Genomic DNA, 20,537 nt, shown 5'->3' with positions numbered 1-20,537 from the left:
GGACTGGAAACAATTTCTACAGTTTTCCAACTTATTTAAAATTCCTGGAGAATTACACAAGCATCATCATTATCCCAAAATACGGCAACAACTGTTTGTAACTCTCCTTGTTCACAAGGCATACATGTAGGTATATATAACTTACACATACATTATATAAATTACATGTATGCACACACATTTCTGTTAGCACTGTCTTGGAAACTGTACAGGCTTAATTTGCCAGCCCCTGACAAAGTGTACTTGAAGACAGTCTACCATAATATGATAATTTAGTTAGGGAACAATTACAGAAAAGTGCTCGGAACGGATAAAAATAATGAAGTCGTAAAGACTGAAATCATGCATGCCTGATCCTTTTAAAGTACTTTTTGTGAATTAGTACTATCTGGATACATTGTGTCACTATATGCTGCCAACACTTTTCGGCTTCGATGCAGATCATTTTTAAAATGTTTTAATGACAGAATTTTTTATTTCAGCCAAAGGATTTATGAATATTCAGGAGTTTTCTCACCAGCTCCCTCGGTCTCATGTTGAAAAGGATTCTTTCCGCATTCTCACTGTCATGCCGGCTTTCCATAATAGCCAGCAAAAGCTTGGAGGCATTGTTCTAGAAATACAAAACAAAATTAATGTGAATTTAAAAATCTATTTCATGGGTTAATGACCCTTGCATTTGTTTTAATTGAGATTACGAGGACCACTTTTTTAGTGGATAAGATTTTAAACTACTCACATCTTTTACCTTCCTGACATATTTAATAGGGTTTTTCTCCCATTTTAATGTCAGCTTACTGTAAGGCTAACTAATCCTGCCCACTATACTGCAAGAAGTGTTTTAACGACTGAAAAATATTTGACTTAAATACAAAGTCTTGTTCTATATTGTACACAAGAAACAAAATCCCATTTCCTTTTCTTATTGCCCACCTAGCAGTTTTTGCCATGCCTTTCTGTGAAAACAATACTCAACAAAGGTAATTACAAAATGTATTACACAAAAGGTTTCATCATTCAGGCAGGTTTCCCTTCCCTTTGTTTTTTTATAAAATCTGACTGGGTATTATTTGAAAAGCTACAAAAAATCCCTGTTCTCATACTATCTGGAATTTTGTTTCACTATCAAATATTCCTAGGGAAATGTATAAAAACACTCCACTTTTTCAACCTGCTGCTTTTCACTGAGACTTCTTTCTCCAAAGGATTAAACAGTGTGAGCTTTAGTAGCAGTAACCCAGTAGTGCTTATAGACTTCGGAGACCAGACTGCTTTCCAGTTAAATTGGATCCTGTGGACAGGAGAGAAAGAATGGGTTTGGAGGGTTGACTGCTTTCTGACAGAGTATGGTGGCCTTGATTTGCCTGCCACAGCATCTTCTGTTCCCATTCACGGCATTCTCATCATCCTCTGTTACAGACCGAGCTGAGTGAACACTTGGAAGCAGACTGCAGTCCTGTTATACAGATAAGGGCCGGTAAAACTCTAAACCCACCATACAAACTCTTTCTTAGCTGCTTATTTTCAGACATCAGCAAATCAAACTGAAATTTCTTGCAGCGAGTATGTGCCTTGGACAACTAGTACAGACAATTTTGAGGAGTTTGGATGCTTTTGGGATCAGGGCAAAAAGAAAGATGTTATTTCCTGCACAATCAAGGAATTTCCATTTTAAGCAGCCTTTGTATCTCCAAGTTTTGATAGTAGAGCTGAAAATCTCAGGCATCCAAGGCGAAGACAAGAAAATGATGCAAGTTGTAGTCCCCAAGGAATCACAAAGTAGTCCAACTCATAAGTCCTTTCTAAAATTACAATTTGAATACTATATTGTAGAAGCTTGCTGGAATTTCACAGCTAAAAGCCCTCAGAGTTTCTTCTTGGTGGACACAGAATCACAACAAAACCATGAAAGTTGGATCACAAAATCCAACATTTGAGGATCTTCTTTGGACTAATCTTTCAGCACTTCCACATCCTGCTCAAAGTAGGTTGCTCAGGGTTGTGTCAAGCCGAGGTTTAACATCTCTAGTTGGAGGACTGTAGGATGCAGAAATCAGCAGCAGAGGGAAGGAGAAGATAGAAGTGTGGATGAATAGAATGAGGATTTATACATAACAGGGGAACTAGGACTTTCTGAGAGCAGAGACTGGAGGTTGAGTGATAAACCAGGAGAGAGGAGAATGCGCTTGCCAACACAAGGATGAGGTAAGGACAAAGAACAACACATGAGCAGAAAAGATCAAACTGAGAGAGGCTAAAGAAGAACGGGACTCCATATGGATTTTCCCATATCTCCCCTTTCCTTTTGATCCAGCATGACCCATTATAAAGGTCCAAAGACTCTTTACCTTACATCCAACATGACAAAAGTTTGATGTGCACAGTGATAGAGACTAGGAAGAGTGAAAGGAGAGCATTTTAAGGTACTTGAACAGGGTGCTGCTCTGAGGAATTGGATGCTTCTTTTTCCGCTGCAGTCTTTCCTTACAGTGGTGACAAGTCAGCTGTGGCAGCATCAGTAGGATCTCAAACTGAGAAGGAGGGAAGGGAGCAAGACAGGCTCCCTTGAGAAGGAAGAGGAGGAAACTGTGGAGGAAGGCACCAGTCTACTCACTCATGGTTGAGGAGGACTCTGAAGCTATTTCCCACTGCAAACAACGGTGGGGATGGAGAGAAGCCTCCTGAAGCTTCCAGGAAGTATGGAAAGGTAGAGAGTGGGTAGGACTTTGTGTCATCAACAGTCAGCTTCTTGCTACTGATTCTGCAAAAGTGGCATGCCATAGCCTAGAATTACAGCAGGTGGGTGCATCTTCCAGGTCATTTTGTTTTCTCTTTGATCCCTTGCACTTGAGACATTCATTTGACTACTACTCGTTCTTCATTTTCTGTGTGCTTTTCTCAAAGGATCTGATTTTCATTCCCACACATCAATGAGGAAAAGAGGTCCAGTACTTTGAAAATATAGTATAAAGTTCTGCATAACACATTAGTAGTGTGAAAATTCAGTTGCCAGGTGCTACAGACAGGACAACCCAAAGTACTTCTGGCCTTCATTTCTCTTTAATAAGATGGCTTTCCATCTTATTTCCACATAAGAGTTTTGGAAAAATAAATCAATATGTGAAGCAACTAATTACAGCAGAGTAACACGCTATGAGAAAAGCCCAAAACCCATTAGTATTACTCTCTACCCTTAGACTGACAATATCTCTTCATCCTGTCACTATACAGAGTGGCAGATATTGAGGTCATACTGTGTGACGGGGTTTAAATACTAGTCAGTAAGGAAGGCCAGGGGGTCATATTCAAAATAACAAGAAGCAGAGCAGAACACTGACTACCTGTGAACTCAGTAAACACTGTCTGCTCTGCTCACAAAATGATTTAGGAGTCCAGTGGAAAAAATAATCCATGAAGATGTAATTAAATACCACATCACAAGCTATGTGCAAAACAAGCTAAATTAAGATGGCATGGGGAAATATAATTCTGTATTGCCTTTGCTTTGGTTAGATGGTCTAAGTTCAACATATAATGTTCCCTGAATACAGGGTCTGAGCTTGTTTTTATGTGTGTGTCATCCTATATACTTTGCATTATGTATTTTCATTGCAAAATTTATGTATTTGCAACTTCATAGCTGCCTATGAACACTGACAGATTGTCAGCGTTAAACATAACCTGGGAAACTCAGTGCTACATTACTTCAACGTGATGCCACTCAAAATAAAAACGAGTAGCTTCTTAATTTGGATCTAATTCCTGAGATCACATCTGGCCCAGCACTGTGTCCAGTCCTGGGTTCCCCAGTATGAGAAAGAAATAGACTTACTGGAATGAGTCCAGCAAAAAGACACAAAGATTATGAAGAGAATGGAGCATTTTTCACACAGGGAGTGGCTTAGAGCTGGAACTGTTCAGCCTGTAGAAGAGAGGGCTCAGAGGGATCTTAATATATATACATATCTGATGGGAAGGAACAAAAAAAGGAAGCCAGACTCCTCTCAGCAGTGCTCAGAGAGAGGACAAGAGGCATTGTACACAAATTAAGATACCACATTAAATTCCATCTAAACACAAGAAAACACTTTTTTACTGTGAGAGTGATCAAATACCGGAATAGGTTGCACAGACAGGTTGTGGAGTCTCCAACTGTGGAGATATTCAACTGGATATGGTCCTGGGAAACCTGTTCTAGCTGACTGTGCTTAATCATGAGGGTTGGATAACATGATCTCAAGATGTCCATTCTAACCAAAATGACTCCGTTATTCTGCAAAATCAGAATCATTTCCACAGTTTGAACCTTTGGTATCATTCATTACAACTTTTGCTATTTGGTCAAGAGTAAGGCATACATAGTCTTCTATGAAAAGGATCAAACTGGTCCTTGCAGCAATTTCACTAAACTCCATTTTTGGTTATTAGAAAAGATGTTGCTCAAGCCTTTGATGGATTTATGACAATAGGAAATCAAACTGGCACTGAAGTTACCATAGCTAAGTTTTTTCAAGGACTGAAATCTGGACTTCAAAAGAACTATTTGCATGTTCAAAGTTAAATGTCTGCTGAAGTGTTTTGCTTGTGGGGGGCCTGAATTACAGTGCCATTCAAAAATGTAATTACAGTTATTAAAATCATATGTAAAGCACTGTTGATTCAGTGTTTCATTGTACATGATATATAGCTATAGTAATTATTTTATTAGACAGAAATAACGTTGCCAATATGATGCAACGCAGCAACCACAAAGTATTTGCTGGTTTTGAGGTGGAAACAGACCATCTGCAATAGAAATATTTCATTCAGAAGACAAGAAAAGGCAATAATCCAAGGCTTCTCTTGGACAATTCCTACCCTTCTAAGGCAGACAGTACAGCTGCAGAGCTCCCTTCTGCAAGTGATGGCACACTGACCAGAGAAACTTATCTACAAGCCTATCCAGCTCTCCAGAGAACACAGAACAAAATTATAACCCCTCCCACTCCACTCTTCACCCTCCTACCCTAGACTTTGTCCTCCTCCTCAGAGGGCACTAGGACAATTTAATTTAACCTTGTTTTCGACTTTATTTGACATTGCAGGTCATTTGATATATTATTCTTTTTTCAAAATATTTCCTTCTCAAGTAATTTTTTAGAGTTCAGTATAAACAGCAAATGTCTGACTTGCTACATGTCTGTACAGTGCTGCTATTTTTCAGTCTCATGAGATTTTATGCCTACAACATAGGCTCTTCATGCTAGCTATATTGTGCCTGTTTAATAGGATTTAAAAACCAAAAAGCTGAAGGCATACTCCAAAATACAACAGTGGGTCAAGAGGCCTACAGTAGAGGGCCTGATAAGGATTCAGAAGCTGAGCTGAATTCATTTGGAGCATTTGTTTTCAAAGGCTACTGAGTATATTATGCTATGGTAAGATTAAGTAAATGTCAGATTGCCTGGAGCTCTTGCATAGGTATATCTTCTATTATTACTAAAATTTAAATAAACAAATTTACATTTACTGTACCTTTAGCTGAAGAACCAAGTCCATGCAGTATTTGCCAAGAGGGTTTATGTCATTCAAGATAAGTGCAATTATAATATCAATCCCATTAGATTCATGGGTAGCTATGCAAGTCTGCAAAATACAAGAAAGGAGTTGGGGAGGTGGTGAAGGGAAAGGGAAGAAAGAAGGAGGAAAAAGGGGAAAATGGAGGAGGCAGAGGGAAAGAGAAAATATGCATATAAGTAAATTTCCAAAACAGGGATCCAGAACTTGAAAGACCTCGTAGCAGCAATGAACCTCATAACCAAAGCAAAGCAGCCTGAAAATGTGCCACAGGAGGCGCTGAGGGAGACTTGTGTAGTACAGAACTAAGGCTAACACTGTCAATAGTGAAGTATACACCTGGCAGAAAGGCGATGCAAGCTAAAATATACTTGCAGTGAATCACGCAGTTTGGCACCAAGTGGTACAAGTTACAGACGGCAGCCCACAGGAGCACTGCCAACTTCAGCTGAACAAACATGCAGAGACATAATGTAGGCTCAATCAAATTTACACACTCAAACTCATAGTTTCCATTCAGCAACCAGCATTAATATTGCTGTTATAGCATGAATGGTTTGTGAAGATTAAGGTTTTCTACATGCATCTGGACATGTCATGCACAGAAGGTAATTTCTGGAAATGGAATTCAAAACTGTAATTATGGCCGAAGGTCCTTCCTAAAGGCTTTTGGAGCTGGAGTCCTGGACCTCTAAGCCTTGTAAGTGTCAGTTATATAAAAGTCTACAATATTTTTAATTCTAGCAGGTTTATAGGACAATAAGAGAAGAAAGTTTTCCAGAAAAAGAGAGGGGGAAAAAAAAAAGCGCATGTGGAGCATTTCCCTCTGAAATACACTGCATTAGGTTTGCAGTTGGTGTAAGCGAGCATAACTCAAATCCTGAGCAACTTCCCAGCAGGTAGGTCTAAGTGGTAATGTGTAACTAATCCTTCCCTTCCACTATCAGCGTTCCTTCAGTGCTCCTCAAGTAAACCTGTTGGAGAATATCTTAAAACATATCTTTCTTTTAATCTCCTGTCCTTTTATTTTTCTATTTTTACAGATTTTTTTTCCACTCATTAATGGATCAAATAGGACTCTTTAAAATTTAGACCACTAAAGGATTTTTGTTTGTTTGTTTTTAAAGTGTTAGGCAAAGGCAGCTGATTACCAGCAATGATAATAAGAGTACTTTACACTTCATTTGTGCACTTTAACGAAATAGCATTAATACTGCATGCATTTCTTCAGCTATTTCTAATATCAACAATAAATTGCCTCTGTAATTTTAGTCACCACGTTTTTCCCACTGCTAATCCACAGTAAAAATTCTGCCATTTCATCCACTGTGACAACTTTACTACAGTGCTCTTTAGATCAAATATAGTAGTACATAACTACATTCTTTACCTTTCTATACTGCCTCAGCATGGCACTAAAGAGACATGTATCAAAAGTCACAGCTACATGACTTAAGAAGACTGCATCAAGCAAGGCATAGAAGATTAGAAGCATGGTCTTTAATGTCATCCGTTTCACTACTTATACCATAATTAAAGATACCATTAGGTAGTATAGCAGAATAGTAAATTAAACTTTGTGGCAGTTGTGTGAATTAAGGAAAGTAAATGTTAGCAACCTATATAAGCATCAGCAAAAGCAAAATGTATGAAAATTAAGAAAACAAGACTATTTGAGATGTACGTCCACAACTGTGACTAAAATCCAGCCTCATAAAGTGAGGTTTAAGTCACAGACCCACTGACATAAGACATTAAACTCTTTCCAAGATGTCTGGAAACCCTCCATGTAAGCAGAAATGCTACAGGAAGAACCTATTTTGAGTTTTGCTCAGGCCTTGTGAAAGCTTGAAATGTGTTAAGCCTAGTCATAGCAGTTAAAAGTGAATGTATGTTACCAAGCACAGTGAAGGGTTTATGACAAGTAGTCAGACATCATACATTCAGATATATTCTTCTGCATTGAAAAGTTATTTAGGCCTACCTGGTTTTCGTGGCATGGACCTTGGCAATATTCGGTTAAGCTTTCCAGTGTCTGGTTCACAAGAGACACATTCCTCTCATTGATGTAAAGTCCCAGTAAGCCCAGTCCACCTGTCGTGCTTCCACAGATACAATCCAGAAACTGAAGGGTCTCACAAACAAGGTTGTAATTTGTTTTATTGTTCTGATGTCTTAAAAAATTCTGGTGGATGAAGAAAAGGAACAAGGAACAACAACAAAAAAAATAAAAGATGAGTTGAGAGTCAAGTCAGACACAATCTTTTTCCATGAAAACACTGAAGGGTACCATTTACTACCACATGGCCGCTGTACCTTAGGTACTGAAGAACAACACTATGCTCTAGAAAATATATCATACCTTAGGGCAGCTGTTGAGGAACTATTATCTGATTAAATCAGTAGAGAAAGGAGGGCTTGGGAAAGTGAATGCCAACATCTGCATTGGCTTTAGATGACATATATTTCCTGCATGTCTGTCCTCATCCATCTACTATGAACCTTCTCTTGGAAGCTTGTTGCTCCAGAGCTGAGCAGGTACATTAGGACTGCTCCTTGGCAACAGTGCAGAACAGGAGCTTAGCTCAAACAACAGCCAACACTGTTGTAAGGGAGGCTGCTGGATGTGGAACTGAGGTCTCTGCAGAAAATTCACTTTGCAAAGGCTGCTATGGGGACAGTAATTTCTATCAGAGGAACTGATAGCAGGGACACACGTAGCACCTTAAAGCCTTTGATCACCATAGCTAAGGAAGAGTACCAAAGCTTTGCACAGAAACTTCCTGCCATCTTCAAGCCTGTGGTGATTTGCCATTTGTGCACAGAAACTGTACTAACAGGAACATTTAGCCACTTCTCAATTCCATGTGGCTATGGTCCTGTAACAAGAGTATGGCACAGCTGTGTTTTTCTTCCCTTATGAAGTTCCAGCTCCTGTGATACTTTTGGAGCTCAGCTGAAAAACACTTTACCTGAAGCTCTCGGTTGTGATTCTCACATAGCAGCTGAAGAAATCTCAATATTGGTTGCATGATTGCAATGGCAGGACTCATGATTGCTTCTTCTGCAGACTTCTCTTCCGCATTTGCAGCATCTGCTCCTGGGCCCATAAGATCTATTTCTGGGTCCATTTCTCTTCTATACACAGAGTAAGCTTTGGATGTTGCAGAGGATGCTTCTGTTAACTGTCCTTTCATACCCTCTTTCAGATGGAGGGTTGAATCCTTTACTGAAAAGAAGATAATTTTCCTTCATTTTTGAAACTCTTTCTCCTCATTTGATTAAACAATAAGAAAACAATAATAATGAATACAATTTTTCTTGGTGCCTAACTTTTCAAAGACCTCTAGGCAACTTACAAAGAATATCAGGGCAAAATTCATGAAGGGTTAGTATGTTCCAAATAAACCACAAACCAGAGTGAAATAGAACATTAAAACAAAAAGCCCTACTATTTCTCTCCCATATACAATAAATGATGGGAACAATGGAAGGACCACAGGGTGGGAAATCAGTTCCTGAGCTTGCTCTTGTGAAATAGCCCCATTAGCAGCAAGCAGCTTTTACTTCTCTCTGAAAATATGGTTCTGTATCTTCTACTGTTAGGAACTGGCAGAGCTGCACTGATTTTGTCAAAGCTAATTCCTTGCAACCAGCTTAAGAGATGGTCTACAATTAAGAGAAAAACAGACAAAAGATGCAAATTATCAATGGTTAATATTAAAGCTTATTAATCAACTCGGCAGAATATTTGAGGCACAGAGGGCACAGTACACACAGTTAGAATACAATGCATTTCTTCCCTCTTTTCCACAGGTGCCTTCTTACCTCTCTTTTTGGGAACAGATATGCTTAGGTCACTATCATCATCTTTCTTTTTGCTCCCCAAATCAATAGTGTTCACTGTCACTGTCGATCGTATCTCCTGCTGAGCAGCTTTCATGCGGTCATATAGGACTTTAAAGAATTTCTCTGACTTTTTTTGCTCCTTCAGTTGCTGGTAAGTTGAATACTGAAGAATAAAATAATTCTTTAGATATCAATCTTCTAATGAAGAAGAAATACTAAAAATACACTATTTTTTGTGAAACAAATAATTACTTCATTACACAGAAAAGGTTTGCCACTGCCTGATCAGTTCTTTCACAAAGTGATATAAAAGGCTAGTAACAGAGATTAATGATAACATTTTAAAATTTGGATAAAATGGTGAACACTGTTATTTGCAATCCTTAACATGTCACTATTACACTTGAAGTTAAATTACTTTGCCACACTCTTAATTTCTTCTGGCACTCTAGGGTCACAATATCCTGTCCACAAATAATAGTGAAAGTTAATTGTTATTATGTAACAAGAAGAGTAATGAAACACCTAACATGCAATATTATAGTTTAGATTATATACATTTTTTGTGATTCAAACAGAACTGGAATTAATATTTTAGGCTATGAAGTTCAGTCCCTTTGTATTACTGTCAAGAAGGCTGAGTAGCATTTTCAACAGTTTACAAACTCTATTTTAAAGTAGAGCATTTTATAGCCCCTAACAGTTCATTTTAGAAAGCTGCAACAAAATCTCACTTCTTTAAAATAGATAGTACAATCTATGTCCAGAAAACGTTAAAGAATAAAGATATAGGATGGGATTCCTCTTGTTTAACTTTTCTAGTCCTAAAATGAGTGAAAGTTGGTTATTTCAGCTTCATTCACATGCAACAATGAGATACAAGGAAATGTAGCGAGTGATTCATACCATCTCTCTTACAGTAACTCTGCTGATCACAGAGTAAAAATAAACAATAATTTTATTTGGCTGAAGCTGAGTGAGCAGGATATCATTCACAAAAACTAGAAACTGTAGTTATTTTCTATGGCCTGGGATACGGATCTTCTCAAATGACCAGTTTTAATTTCTTTGGAGATTTTGATAAATGTCCCTAAATGTTTCTAGAAAATAGTTTTATTGCTATTATACAGTGTAAGCATTGCAATGTTTAATTTTACAAGAGCTATGAAATAACTGGAGATAATGCTCACAGGGCAAAGACCAGATTAAGATAGCTGTGCTATACAGAAAAGGACATCTGAAAAATATTCTCTTCTACTGAAGAGTCTACACTGAGATATTGCGTAATAACAGGGAACCTTTACATTTGTATTATAGCAATACAGATTATAGTGATAAACTTCTCACAGAACTCAGAGCAAAAGGTTCTTTTTCATGTCTCCAGACTATATGCATTTGAAAATCAATATGTGAATAAGTAAATTAAATAAGTACCTGTGTTTGTGTATTTCCACCTTCAAGCAATGCAATACCAAGCAAAATGCCTTCTGAGAAAATTCTGTCATTTTTGGTGTTCACTATGACATCTATGACTAGTTCTGACGCACCTTCTTTATCCAGAAGGCACTGAATATCAAACATGGTTACCCCAGATTTATCTGAGTCTTGTCCTGAAAATCCTGAAAATTAGACAAATACATACCATTTATGTTTGTTTCATCTCTTAACAGCCCCTTACAACCCTACCATTCTATGATTCTACGAGTTGTATATGAAAGTGAGTATATTAGAAATAATGGTTTTTGCTATGAATACAAGTAGAAACATAATAAATTTAATTTTGAAATTCTGTTTCAGGCTAAATTCCCCTTGATACAAACAAGAATTCTGTGAGAAACTGCAATGTTGGACTCTAAGAATAAGAAATAAAACAAAACCCCAAACCATTGTTCTGTCATGATATTCACACACTAAAGAAGTTGAACATGACATTGATTTGTCCACCAAATCCCTTTTTAAATTCCACTGATGCATATGCTAAACTGTGTGTATGGTCAGTACTCTCAAACCACTTTAAATCTGCTTTTTAGTCTCAGGCCTAAACTATACAAAGATTGTGTAGTTGTAAGACCACATCGGTTATGGGTATGACCTCCTAGCTAAATCCTTCTGTCAATGTAACTCCTAGACCGTTGACATAACAACAATGTTCTTTAAGAAAGGGACTTGAGTTAATCCAAATTAAACATGGAGTTTTAAGGAATTTTGTTAAATGTATTAGCTCATTAAATCAACTACCTTTTCTTATCACAGATTACTGCTACGCTTACTTTTATAAAGACGTAACTGCGTCTACTTCACTAGGAAAAATATAATCCTTGTTCAATCAGTCACTACTACTTTGATTAAACTGATTAAGATGACTCTGACTTTCTTTGTGATGAAGTCATATGCACATACACACACACACGCCTTTTCAAGAGAATTGAAAAAACAGTAAACCTTTACTCTCCTGTTCATTAGAGAGAAAAATTTGGTGTACAGGATATTAGGACTGAAAATGTGCAGTGTCTACACTGAGACAGCCAAGGAGGATCAGCTGGGTAACGTGGAAATGTCCACAAATCTGGGCATGCCTTTTATATATGCTGAAAATACAAGAGCAAGTATTTTGACCTGGGTGTTCATCTAGCTTCTGCCTCATTTCCCATGACATACATTACTTTGGATTTTCTTAGGAACCACCCTATGGTAACTTCCCAAGGCTTCTATAACAGGCTTGTACAAAAAAATTAGGTTATAAGGGACCTACAGAGATCATCTACTCAAAATTCCTTCTCACAGTAGTTACAGTAGGTTCATCATAGCCTTGCCAGTAAAGTTGTAACAAGAACTGACACATTCTGCAGCCTCTCAGAAAAATCTGTTCCATTGCCTAATTAATATCTTTGTGAGAAGAAATTACTTGTATCTTTTTTTTTTTCATGTATCAATAAAGGATCTGGAATTTAAAAAAAATATTTCAGTTCCCAGAAAGAGTAACATTATTATTTACATGTTTTGGGCTTTGTTGAATTTCTGGATGTCAATTTACTGGCATTAAAATGGTGTTACCAATTGGGACTGAATTGAATGATTAATTGGAGGGCACAGGGAAGGTCCTTCCCTCACCAAACTCACACCAGCCAGCTGAGACAAGTCCAGGTAACTTAAAAATAGGAAAAGCCTGATACTACCTCTCTTCTAATTAGTTACAGACATGTCTGATTTATTTACCAACAGAATCCCTGGAGCACTTCCAATGTGCCTATTAGGAAAAACAGTGCTGCTAATTTTGTTCTCTTCAACTGATCTGTGTTGATTTACCTCCCACTTGTACAGTTTTGCTGTAGCTGGCAGACAGAGGCCCATTCATACCACTTCCATATTCTCCTTTAAAGTAGCGATATAGGAGTATTTTCCTTAAAGTGTTGCCCTTTAAGAGAAAGATAAAAATAGAAGAAATTAGAGTTGTGGCCAATTTCCTTTGTTAAAAAAGCAAACTGTTTGACATAGATACATAATTTATTAGGTCTTCCCGTTATAATTACTAAGCATACAAGTAGTGAAGTTGTCCAGAAAACAAATGTCTAATGTTCTTATCTAACAAATCTCAGGGAAAGAGTTCTAAAATACTTTCTTTGAAGTTTCTTTTCAACTTATTGATTATAAATAAAATATCTCCACCTCCATGATTTTTTTTTTCTATCTGTAAGGTATGTATGTTGAAACAAACTCTACAAAGAGCCAGTGCTCCACAGTCAGTGGGTCTGTGCCCTACTCTGCCATGGCAGTACATTCTTCCTATTTTCTGCAGCTGAGTAGTATCACTCCCTTTTCTCTGATCTTAGATAATCCAGCTGATCATCTGAAAGGAGCTACATCACATGAAATATTAAAACAGAGATATGACATTTGATAGAACAGCTTAAAAAACATTCTCTGTATGTCCTTGTTCCTTTACTTCCAAAACCAAAACCAGTCAAAATTTGCGTGCAGTTCTCTGAAGATCTTCCCTTTCATTTTGCATATGTTCTGCAGCATAAGACACATTGAATCAAGAGTGGAAGTATCAACTACTTGGCATTTTTATTTTGCCTTCAGTCTCCTGGGAACACCTGCAGTCAACATTCAGCTTTACAGAGGCAGTAGGTGACACAACAACTGTAGATACACGTGTAACCTAAGATTTTATAAAGAAAAAAGTACAGCAAGGTCTCTGATGATTACCACAGAAAGGGAAAAATTGTTCATTTCAACAGCTTGCAAGTAAAATGAGATGACTTCTTCCTTACTTTTACTCACTTATGAAAAAGAGATCTTAAAATGCTTACGAAAAAGAGATCTTAAAAATATGCACCAGAAGCTGTATCAGTACTTATCAGCTCACTGTTGTCTGCGTATTAGCATCTGTAGCAGTCAGCTTCTCAATTGAACCATCTCTGTGGCCACCACAGGCAGCAAGCAGTGGGGAAGTCCAGACACACCTCAAGAAACACAACTCACACTCCCACTTCTCTGTTAACTTAGCAATATTCCCAAGAGGAACCACATGCCACAGTGGTGCTTCACTGCTTTATGGACTTCAAGGACAATGGGCTTGTCCACCTCAAACAAGTGCCAGAATGCAATATTCTGTATGAGTGCAGCCTGACAACACAAACCAGCCATTCTGTCCTAGTTTTAACATTTTGATGCTTTAATTTGATAATACACTATACAGAGTTCTCTCAATCAGTGAAGGAAAGTACAAAGCCTATAGAAAAAATATCAAACGCTATGAATACAATGGCTGCAAGGAAAATAAAAAGCATCACCTACACATCTGCGGTGCCAGGGAATTAATATTAAGTAGATTTTCTAGGTGAGCTTAAGCCAGCATGTTCTACAGTACTGAGGAAGACAGAACCAGAAGTCTCTGAGGATCTCATGCAGAGACAAATTCCTTCCCTGCTTTGTGATGGTGTTTAATGCTGCATGCATGGACAAGGTACACTAACCAAGCTCGTAAAAGATTTCGAGATGTTTGGGAGCACCAGCTTCTCCTGCTCAACATCCTGTTTCTAGCCATGACCAAAGTCCAGCAACCCTTGTTTTTCTCATCTTCTGAAGAAGAAAAATGTGTTATTGAAGAGAAAATAGTTCCCATCAGAACTGAGAAACATGGACTAAGAATCAGGATTAAGTCCCTTTTCAAACTCTCTGAGGCATATACGTCACAGAATCACAAAGCCGTACCACACAAACAGGATCATAGAGCCGAAATATTTCCTAACTGCAGACTAGGACCCAATCCTGAATGGGCACTGCATTGCAGCAAGATCTTTTAATCAGACAAGCTGGCATTTGCCATACCACTTGATTAACCACTCAGCTTGAGGCAACATCCTCATTCAGCAATCTATGCAGTCTGTAAATGATTGATAGAGCACCATAGTAAATGATATAAACAGTCACAGTGCAGTCATGGGAAGAAAGACCAAAAGACATCTACATATAGTTAAGAATAATATCCATGATCACAAGCTTTATTGATCCATCAAAACATCCTTTATTTTATCAGGAAGAACATTCTAAACCATGAAATAGCATTTGATAATAAAGTGAACGATTTAGCACTCGGGTTTTACTGACTAGAAGAGAGTAACTGTTGGCACATCTCAGATCTTCTTCCCACCTTACTACCTTTTAAGACACCAGAAGGAGCAGAGATACGAACATGAATCTCCAGCTAGCTATGGGAAGCTGAATCCTGCTCCACCCACGTCCAAACTAGGGCATGTACTTCACTTCTTGTCCCAAGGAGCAAGTCTTAATTATTAGGATTACTGCTCTCACTCCCTATCTCAGCCTCCTATGAATCTAGACAACACTTAATAATTCTCTCTAAAGTGTCAAAAGTCAAGGACATTGGATTTGAAAAACTGGAATGTGGTAGACACTCTGCCTGACAGCTATGCCAAAAACACACCCTCAGGCCACATATCTGCAAGCTCAGGACCTACATTCACTTTCTGATGACTTTGGGCAGTCAGTACAACTTGCCAAAGCCTCATGAAATCAGTTGCCATTACAAAGTGCAGAAGAGCCAAGCTCTTTCAACCAGAGCTGAGAAACATGCAAATGCTTGTGCAATGTACCAGAAATGCCCGTCACCTCCAGCCTGCAACTGTGTTGAAGCATCATGCTAGAAAATGTTGGAATGATCCTGCTTCCAGAAAAAGTGTGGATCCTGCTAGTATAGGTGTCTGGGTGTACTTTTTATGGGAATGCCAAAAAACACAGTCAAGAACAGCCCCTTCATGTGGACGAGGCAAATTGCTGTCAGGGCAAGTGAGATCATTGATCTCCTTGTAAACTGTTTCCTAACTTAGCAAAGCCACAAAATTCATATTGCTCAAAAGTAAATGATCACAGCAGTAGCATGAATAAGCAGTTTGCAGCAACTATTATTGACACTCCTGTTACTGAAGCAGAGGCCAAAAATAAAAGCACAATAGGCAGCAGAGTGCTATCTTCCCTGCCTAGGTTTCTACATGTGGCAGAAGTCTTGACCTTCCAAGCTGAATCTCTCCTCTGATGGCTACAATAACACTTTCTTTTATACCTCTTGCTAGGGTATGGAAGTGGCATGTAAACATCACTCAGCTGACTGCAATTCTTTTACAAGGGCTAGAACATTGTATAGCTTTGAAAAAAACACAAAACATAACAGTCTCATTGTTACTCATGAATACCACTCTATTGTGTCTAACAAAAGCTAGGATAAAGACTGAGCACACAAGAAAGCAACAACTGCTTATTGTTATTGCAGTTTTAAATAGCTAAGGACTGACAGACAAAAGTTTCCAATAGGGAAAAATTATTCCAATAAGAACATGTAGACACAAATTACGGTTTCTCAGTCTATATTTCATTATGCTAGTTGGTCTTTAAACTTCATTTAAATGCCTTAAAGCAATGTTTTATTCACTTTTCTTCTCTGAGCCTGCAAAAGGCTTCCACATAAAGACAGGGTGTTCTGCGCTGGGAAGCAATGGCTGAGAGAGGTACACAACATTTAGTGTGGATACCTGCATCAGCACCAGCTCACTGTATAATGCTGCCATAAATTATCTGTCCTGTCTTATATAACTTTGCATACTTATTAAAGAATTGGGAGTAATATTTATTGATGTTCAGAAGGCTGAACTAGATGATCTGGTGATCTCTCTGGTTTTCACTCTACATTGAAATAACAAAGTGAAAACGTTCAGATTACCAGTAACAACACAGAAAAGGCAGCCATGTGTAACATATACTTCTACGATATGGTGGGTGATGTTGTGAGCATATTTCAGTATTAATCCAGAAGGATATATGAAAATTAGGCATTTTAAATCTTCATGGAGGGTTAACCCTGGCTGACTGCCCGGTGTCCACCAAAGCTGCTCTTATCACTCCCTTTCTCTCCTGAACAGAGGGGAGAAAATATAACTAAAGGCTCATAGGTCAAGATAAGGACAGAGAGATAACTCATCACTACTGTCACAGGCAAAATAGACTCAGTTTGGGGAAATCAGTTTAATTTATTACCAGTTAAATCAGAGAAAGGTAATGAGAAATAGAGAAACCTTAAATTAGTTTGCCCTCACTCCTCCCTTCTTTCTGGGCTTAACTTTACCCCCAAGTTCTCTACCTCCTCCCCACCAGCAGCACAAGGTGATGATGAATGGTGGTTGTGGTCACAGATTGTCTCTCTGTGTCTCCTTCCTCCTCAAGGGGAGGACTCATGACACTTCCCCTGCTCCAACATGAATCCTTCTCACAGGCTATAGTTCTTCACAAACTGCCAGAGTGTAGGTCCTTTCTACAGGGTGCAGTCCTTCAGGAACAGACTCCCACAGGGTCACAAGTCCTAACAGGTGCCTGCTCCAGTGTGGGCTCCTCTCTCCACGGGTCCACAGGTCCTGCCAAGAGCCTGCTCCAGCATGGGCTTCCCATGAGGTCACAGCCTCCTTTGGGCATCTATCCACTCCAGTATGGGGTCCTCCCTGGGCTGCAAGTGGATCTCTGCTCCTCTGTGGCCTCCATGGCTGCGGTGGCAGCGTCTGCCTTAATACGGGCTGCACCACAGGCTGCAGAGGAACCCCTGCTCCAGCACCTGCAGCACCATGCATGCCCCTACCTCCCTTCACTGACCTTGGTGTCTGCAGAGTTGTTGCTCTCACATATTCTCCTTCCTCCAGCAGTAACTGATCTTGCAGAGTAACTTCTCCCAGAAGCACTACCACCATTGCTGATGGGCTTAGCCTTGGTCAGCAGTAGGCCCGATTTAGAGCCAGCTGCGTGGGCTCTATCAGACGCGGTAGAAGCCTCTAGTAGCTTCTCACAGAAGCCACCCTTGTAGCTCCTCTATTACAAAAACCTCATCATGTAAACCCAATATAAACTTGCAGCCAAGTATAAAAGAGGAGTTGGTTGGGATCTCTGGTCTACTAATACAGGTTTTCAGAAAGTTTGGAACAGACACAAAATTCCAGAGAACTGGGAGAAATCTAACAAGCAATGATACATAGATGTATGCCATACTGGTAAGAAGCTGAAGACAGTAAAATTCATCTAGGAAAGGGGCAGAAATAGATGGACTGCTCAGTTTGTGGGTTACAAATTTTATTTTTATTTTATATAGCAGTAATGGCATTTAGTTATTGAAATAGCTGAAGAAGAGGTGTGATAGTCCATATTGCTGGCAGTTACTAAATCACCACTACATAGTTTCTCAGAAATTATTTGAAGGTCTTGTGGTCTACATTAGGAGAATAAGCTGAGTGACAAAAACATGTCATCTCACATAATTTATGAAGACATCATGCCACCGTTTCCTGTAGTAACTACAGACAATGTTAGAAGCCTGGCTTTCTATGAAGACTGTTTAAAAAATACCTACCTCTGATTTCTCCTCATCATTTATAAAGGAAATTTCTATTCTGGCTTGGTCTGAATGTCTGCTTCAGGATGAGTTGTTGGTTGTTTTTCACCCATTTTCAAACTATTTTGTTCCCTTATTTCCCTTGGACACAAAACATGGTAGCAGAAGCAGTTTTGTGCAAGTGGCTTCTGTGAAGATATCAAGCATGAAAGTTTTATACACCTTGAAAAACGATTCAACATGCTCTTGAAATATAAGATGGCACAGATATCTTCTAATCTCCAAAATAGATGAACTGAGGCTCACAGTTACCATGTGAGCAAGTGGGAGCTTGGAAGAGAGCTCCAGAGTTTATATCAACAAAGTGGAAAATTTCCATCTTCATGATGCCAGCAACTTCCAGGGGGCTCATGAGTTGGGAGAGGTTGGTTGCTTTGGGGCATTGTTTGATTATTTTTACACAGTGAACTTTTTTCCTGCTTTTGATCTTTTTGCAACAAGAATTTTCTCAGCCAACTGATAGTTGAAACTGATATATTTTCACCAATAAAATATGACACCCAAGAGCAGAGTTATTTGCACACTGGAATGTTTACTTGCCTCAGAGAAAAAGCACTTCTAAATAATGAGGTTGAGTCCAACTCGTGTCCAGCTCTGCTTCAACTAAAATCAACAGATTTGCCAGCAACTTCAGTAGGAAAAGGAGCAGACACATACTCTGCTTGGCAAAAGTTTTTATACAACTCTAAAAAGAAAAAAAAAATCCAAAATATGCACCAGACTTATGACACAGCTCTCCTAGGAGAGCAGAACTGGCCACCCATATCTCCCAGCTGTCTCTCATCAGGCAGAGACGCCTCACATTTTAAATGTGCCATTGTTCTATCCTACAGGAATCTGGTATTAATCTCACTCAACACAAATTGCCTACATCACAAAGGGTGACTGATAAACCTGACGTTGTAATTAGTGCAGAGATTCATTAACAAATGCAGATAAAGAACCACAAGCATGACCCTTCTCTAAAAAAAACCCGAAGTGATTTCAAAATGGAGTCTGTTTTTTTTTTAGCAGTCTTTTAATTTTTTTTTCATTATAGGTCCATGTTCCATCAAAAGCTGGAAGCTTAAGTGACAAAACATTGCAAATCAAATGCTATTGCCAGTCTATTTCACTATGGACACATTGCAAGAAAACCAGTTTTTGCCTCATTAACTGTCCAATTTTTGCACCCTAAAGAAACTCAGGATAGTGTCCTATTAAAAGATAGATTTTTTTTTTTTGGGGGGGGGGGGGGGGGGGGGCACTATTTCTTAAAAAACCTGTCTCCACTGAGTACAACAGGAGAGAAAACCTGCCTGGATTAGTGAAAATCTGAGCATCAGGGCATTCAGACTTCGACTGAGAAGAAAACATTTTGAAAATACAGTTTTATTTTGTATATTACAAAATTTCACTGTTGGCCCATAAAATATTAGCTGCAAATGTCTGTTTTTTCGGTTCAAACATTAGATCTCTACATATGTGTATATATATTTGTATATACAGAACAGGTTTTTGTTGTAGGCAAGTATTACTGTTAATATCTGTCACTTGTCCTGATGCTCATTTAGTTACATGGTTTCCATCTGCAGACATAAATTGTGCACTTAGAAAACAGATCATGTTTGCACTCATGTAATTTTCCTTTGCAACTTTCTCCAACACAAGACAAAGCATTGAGGCACACAATAATCCAAGTTCTCCACCAGTGAAAGAAAACAATGTAAGATTTGGTCATGATCACTCAGAAGCATTTATGACTGCACCACCAATAATATATTGTAGAAAAAGACCAGATCTGAAAAGCATAATTTTCAAAGACTAAAATTATCTAACTCTTATGCTGCAGGGGGTAAACTTTCAAAGTGATGCACAGGGAGTTTGCACACAAATCCTATTATTTGCTAACAGGATTTCTGTGTGGAACTCCTCATGCTCTGCAAGAAAAATTTACCCCTGAATGTCCTAATGTGAATATTTACTAAAACAGATATTTAATTTCCAGATGCATACTTATGAACACTACCAGGCTTTGACATTTTAAGAGCAATTTGAAACAGGTAGCTATGGAAAAACAATAGAAGTGGCCAAACAGTATTTTCACGCCATTTTTCTGTTTCACCATGTTACTATTATGATGAACTTCAAAGTCAATACATTACAGATACTGAATTTCCTAGATAAAGGATGCACTGCAGAT

The 20,537-nt window shown here is 38.5% G+C and overlaps 1 protein-coding gene across 5 annotated transcripts in view; it reads right to left on the bottom strand.

Moving 5' to 3' along the window:
* Window positions 1-20,537, bottom strand: part of ITPR2 (inositol 1,4,5-trisphosphate receptor type 2) — a 262,685-nt gene that overhangs the window by 67,853 nt on the left and 174,295 nt on the right. For all 5 annotated transcript variants that reach the window (XM_062008731.1, XM_062008738.1, XM_062008748.1 and 2 more), the window contains 7 exons: window positions 12,712-12,820; window positions 10,840-11,024; window positions 9,385-9,568; window positions 8,529-8,785; window positions 7,541-7,741; window positions 5,515-5,625; window positions 518-613 (listed from right to left, as the gene is read on the bottom strand). In XM_062008731.1, coding sequence (XP_061864715.1) covers window positions 518-613; window positions 5,515-5,625; window positions 7,541-7,741; window positions 8,529-8,785; window positions 9,385-9,568; window positions 10,840-11,024; window positions 12,712-12,820 — 1,143 coding nt within the window. The remainder of the gene's footprint in view (window positions 1-517; window positions 614-5,514; window positions 5,626-7,540; window positions 7,742-8,528; window positions 8,786-9,384; window positions 9,569-10,839; window positions 11,025-12,711; window positions 12,821-20,537) is intronic.

The sequence above is a fragment of the Colius striatus genome, chromosome 1, assembly GCF_028858725.1.
Source record: "Colius striatus isolate bColStr4 chromosome 1, bColStr4.1.hap1, whole genome shotgun sequence".
NCBI lineage: Eukaryota > Metazoa > Chordata > Aves > Coliiformes > Coliidae > Colius > Colius striatus.
This window is presented reverse-complemented; position numbering and strand designations above follow the sequence as displayed.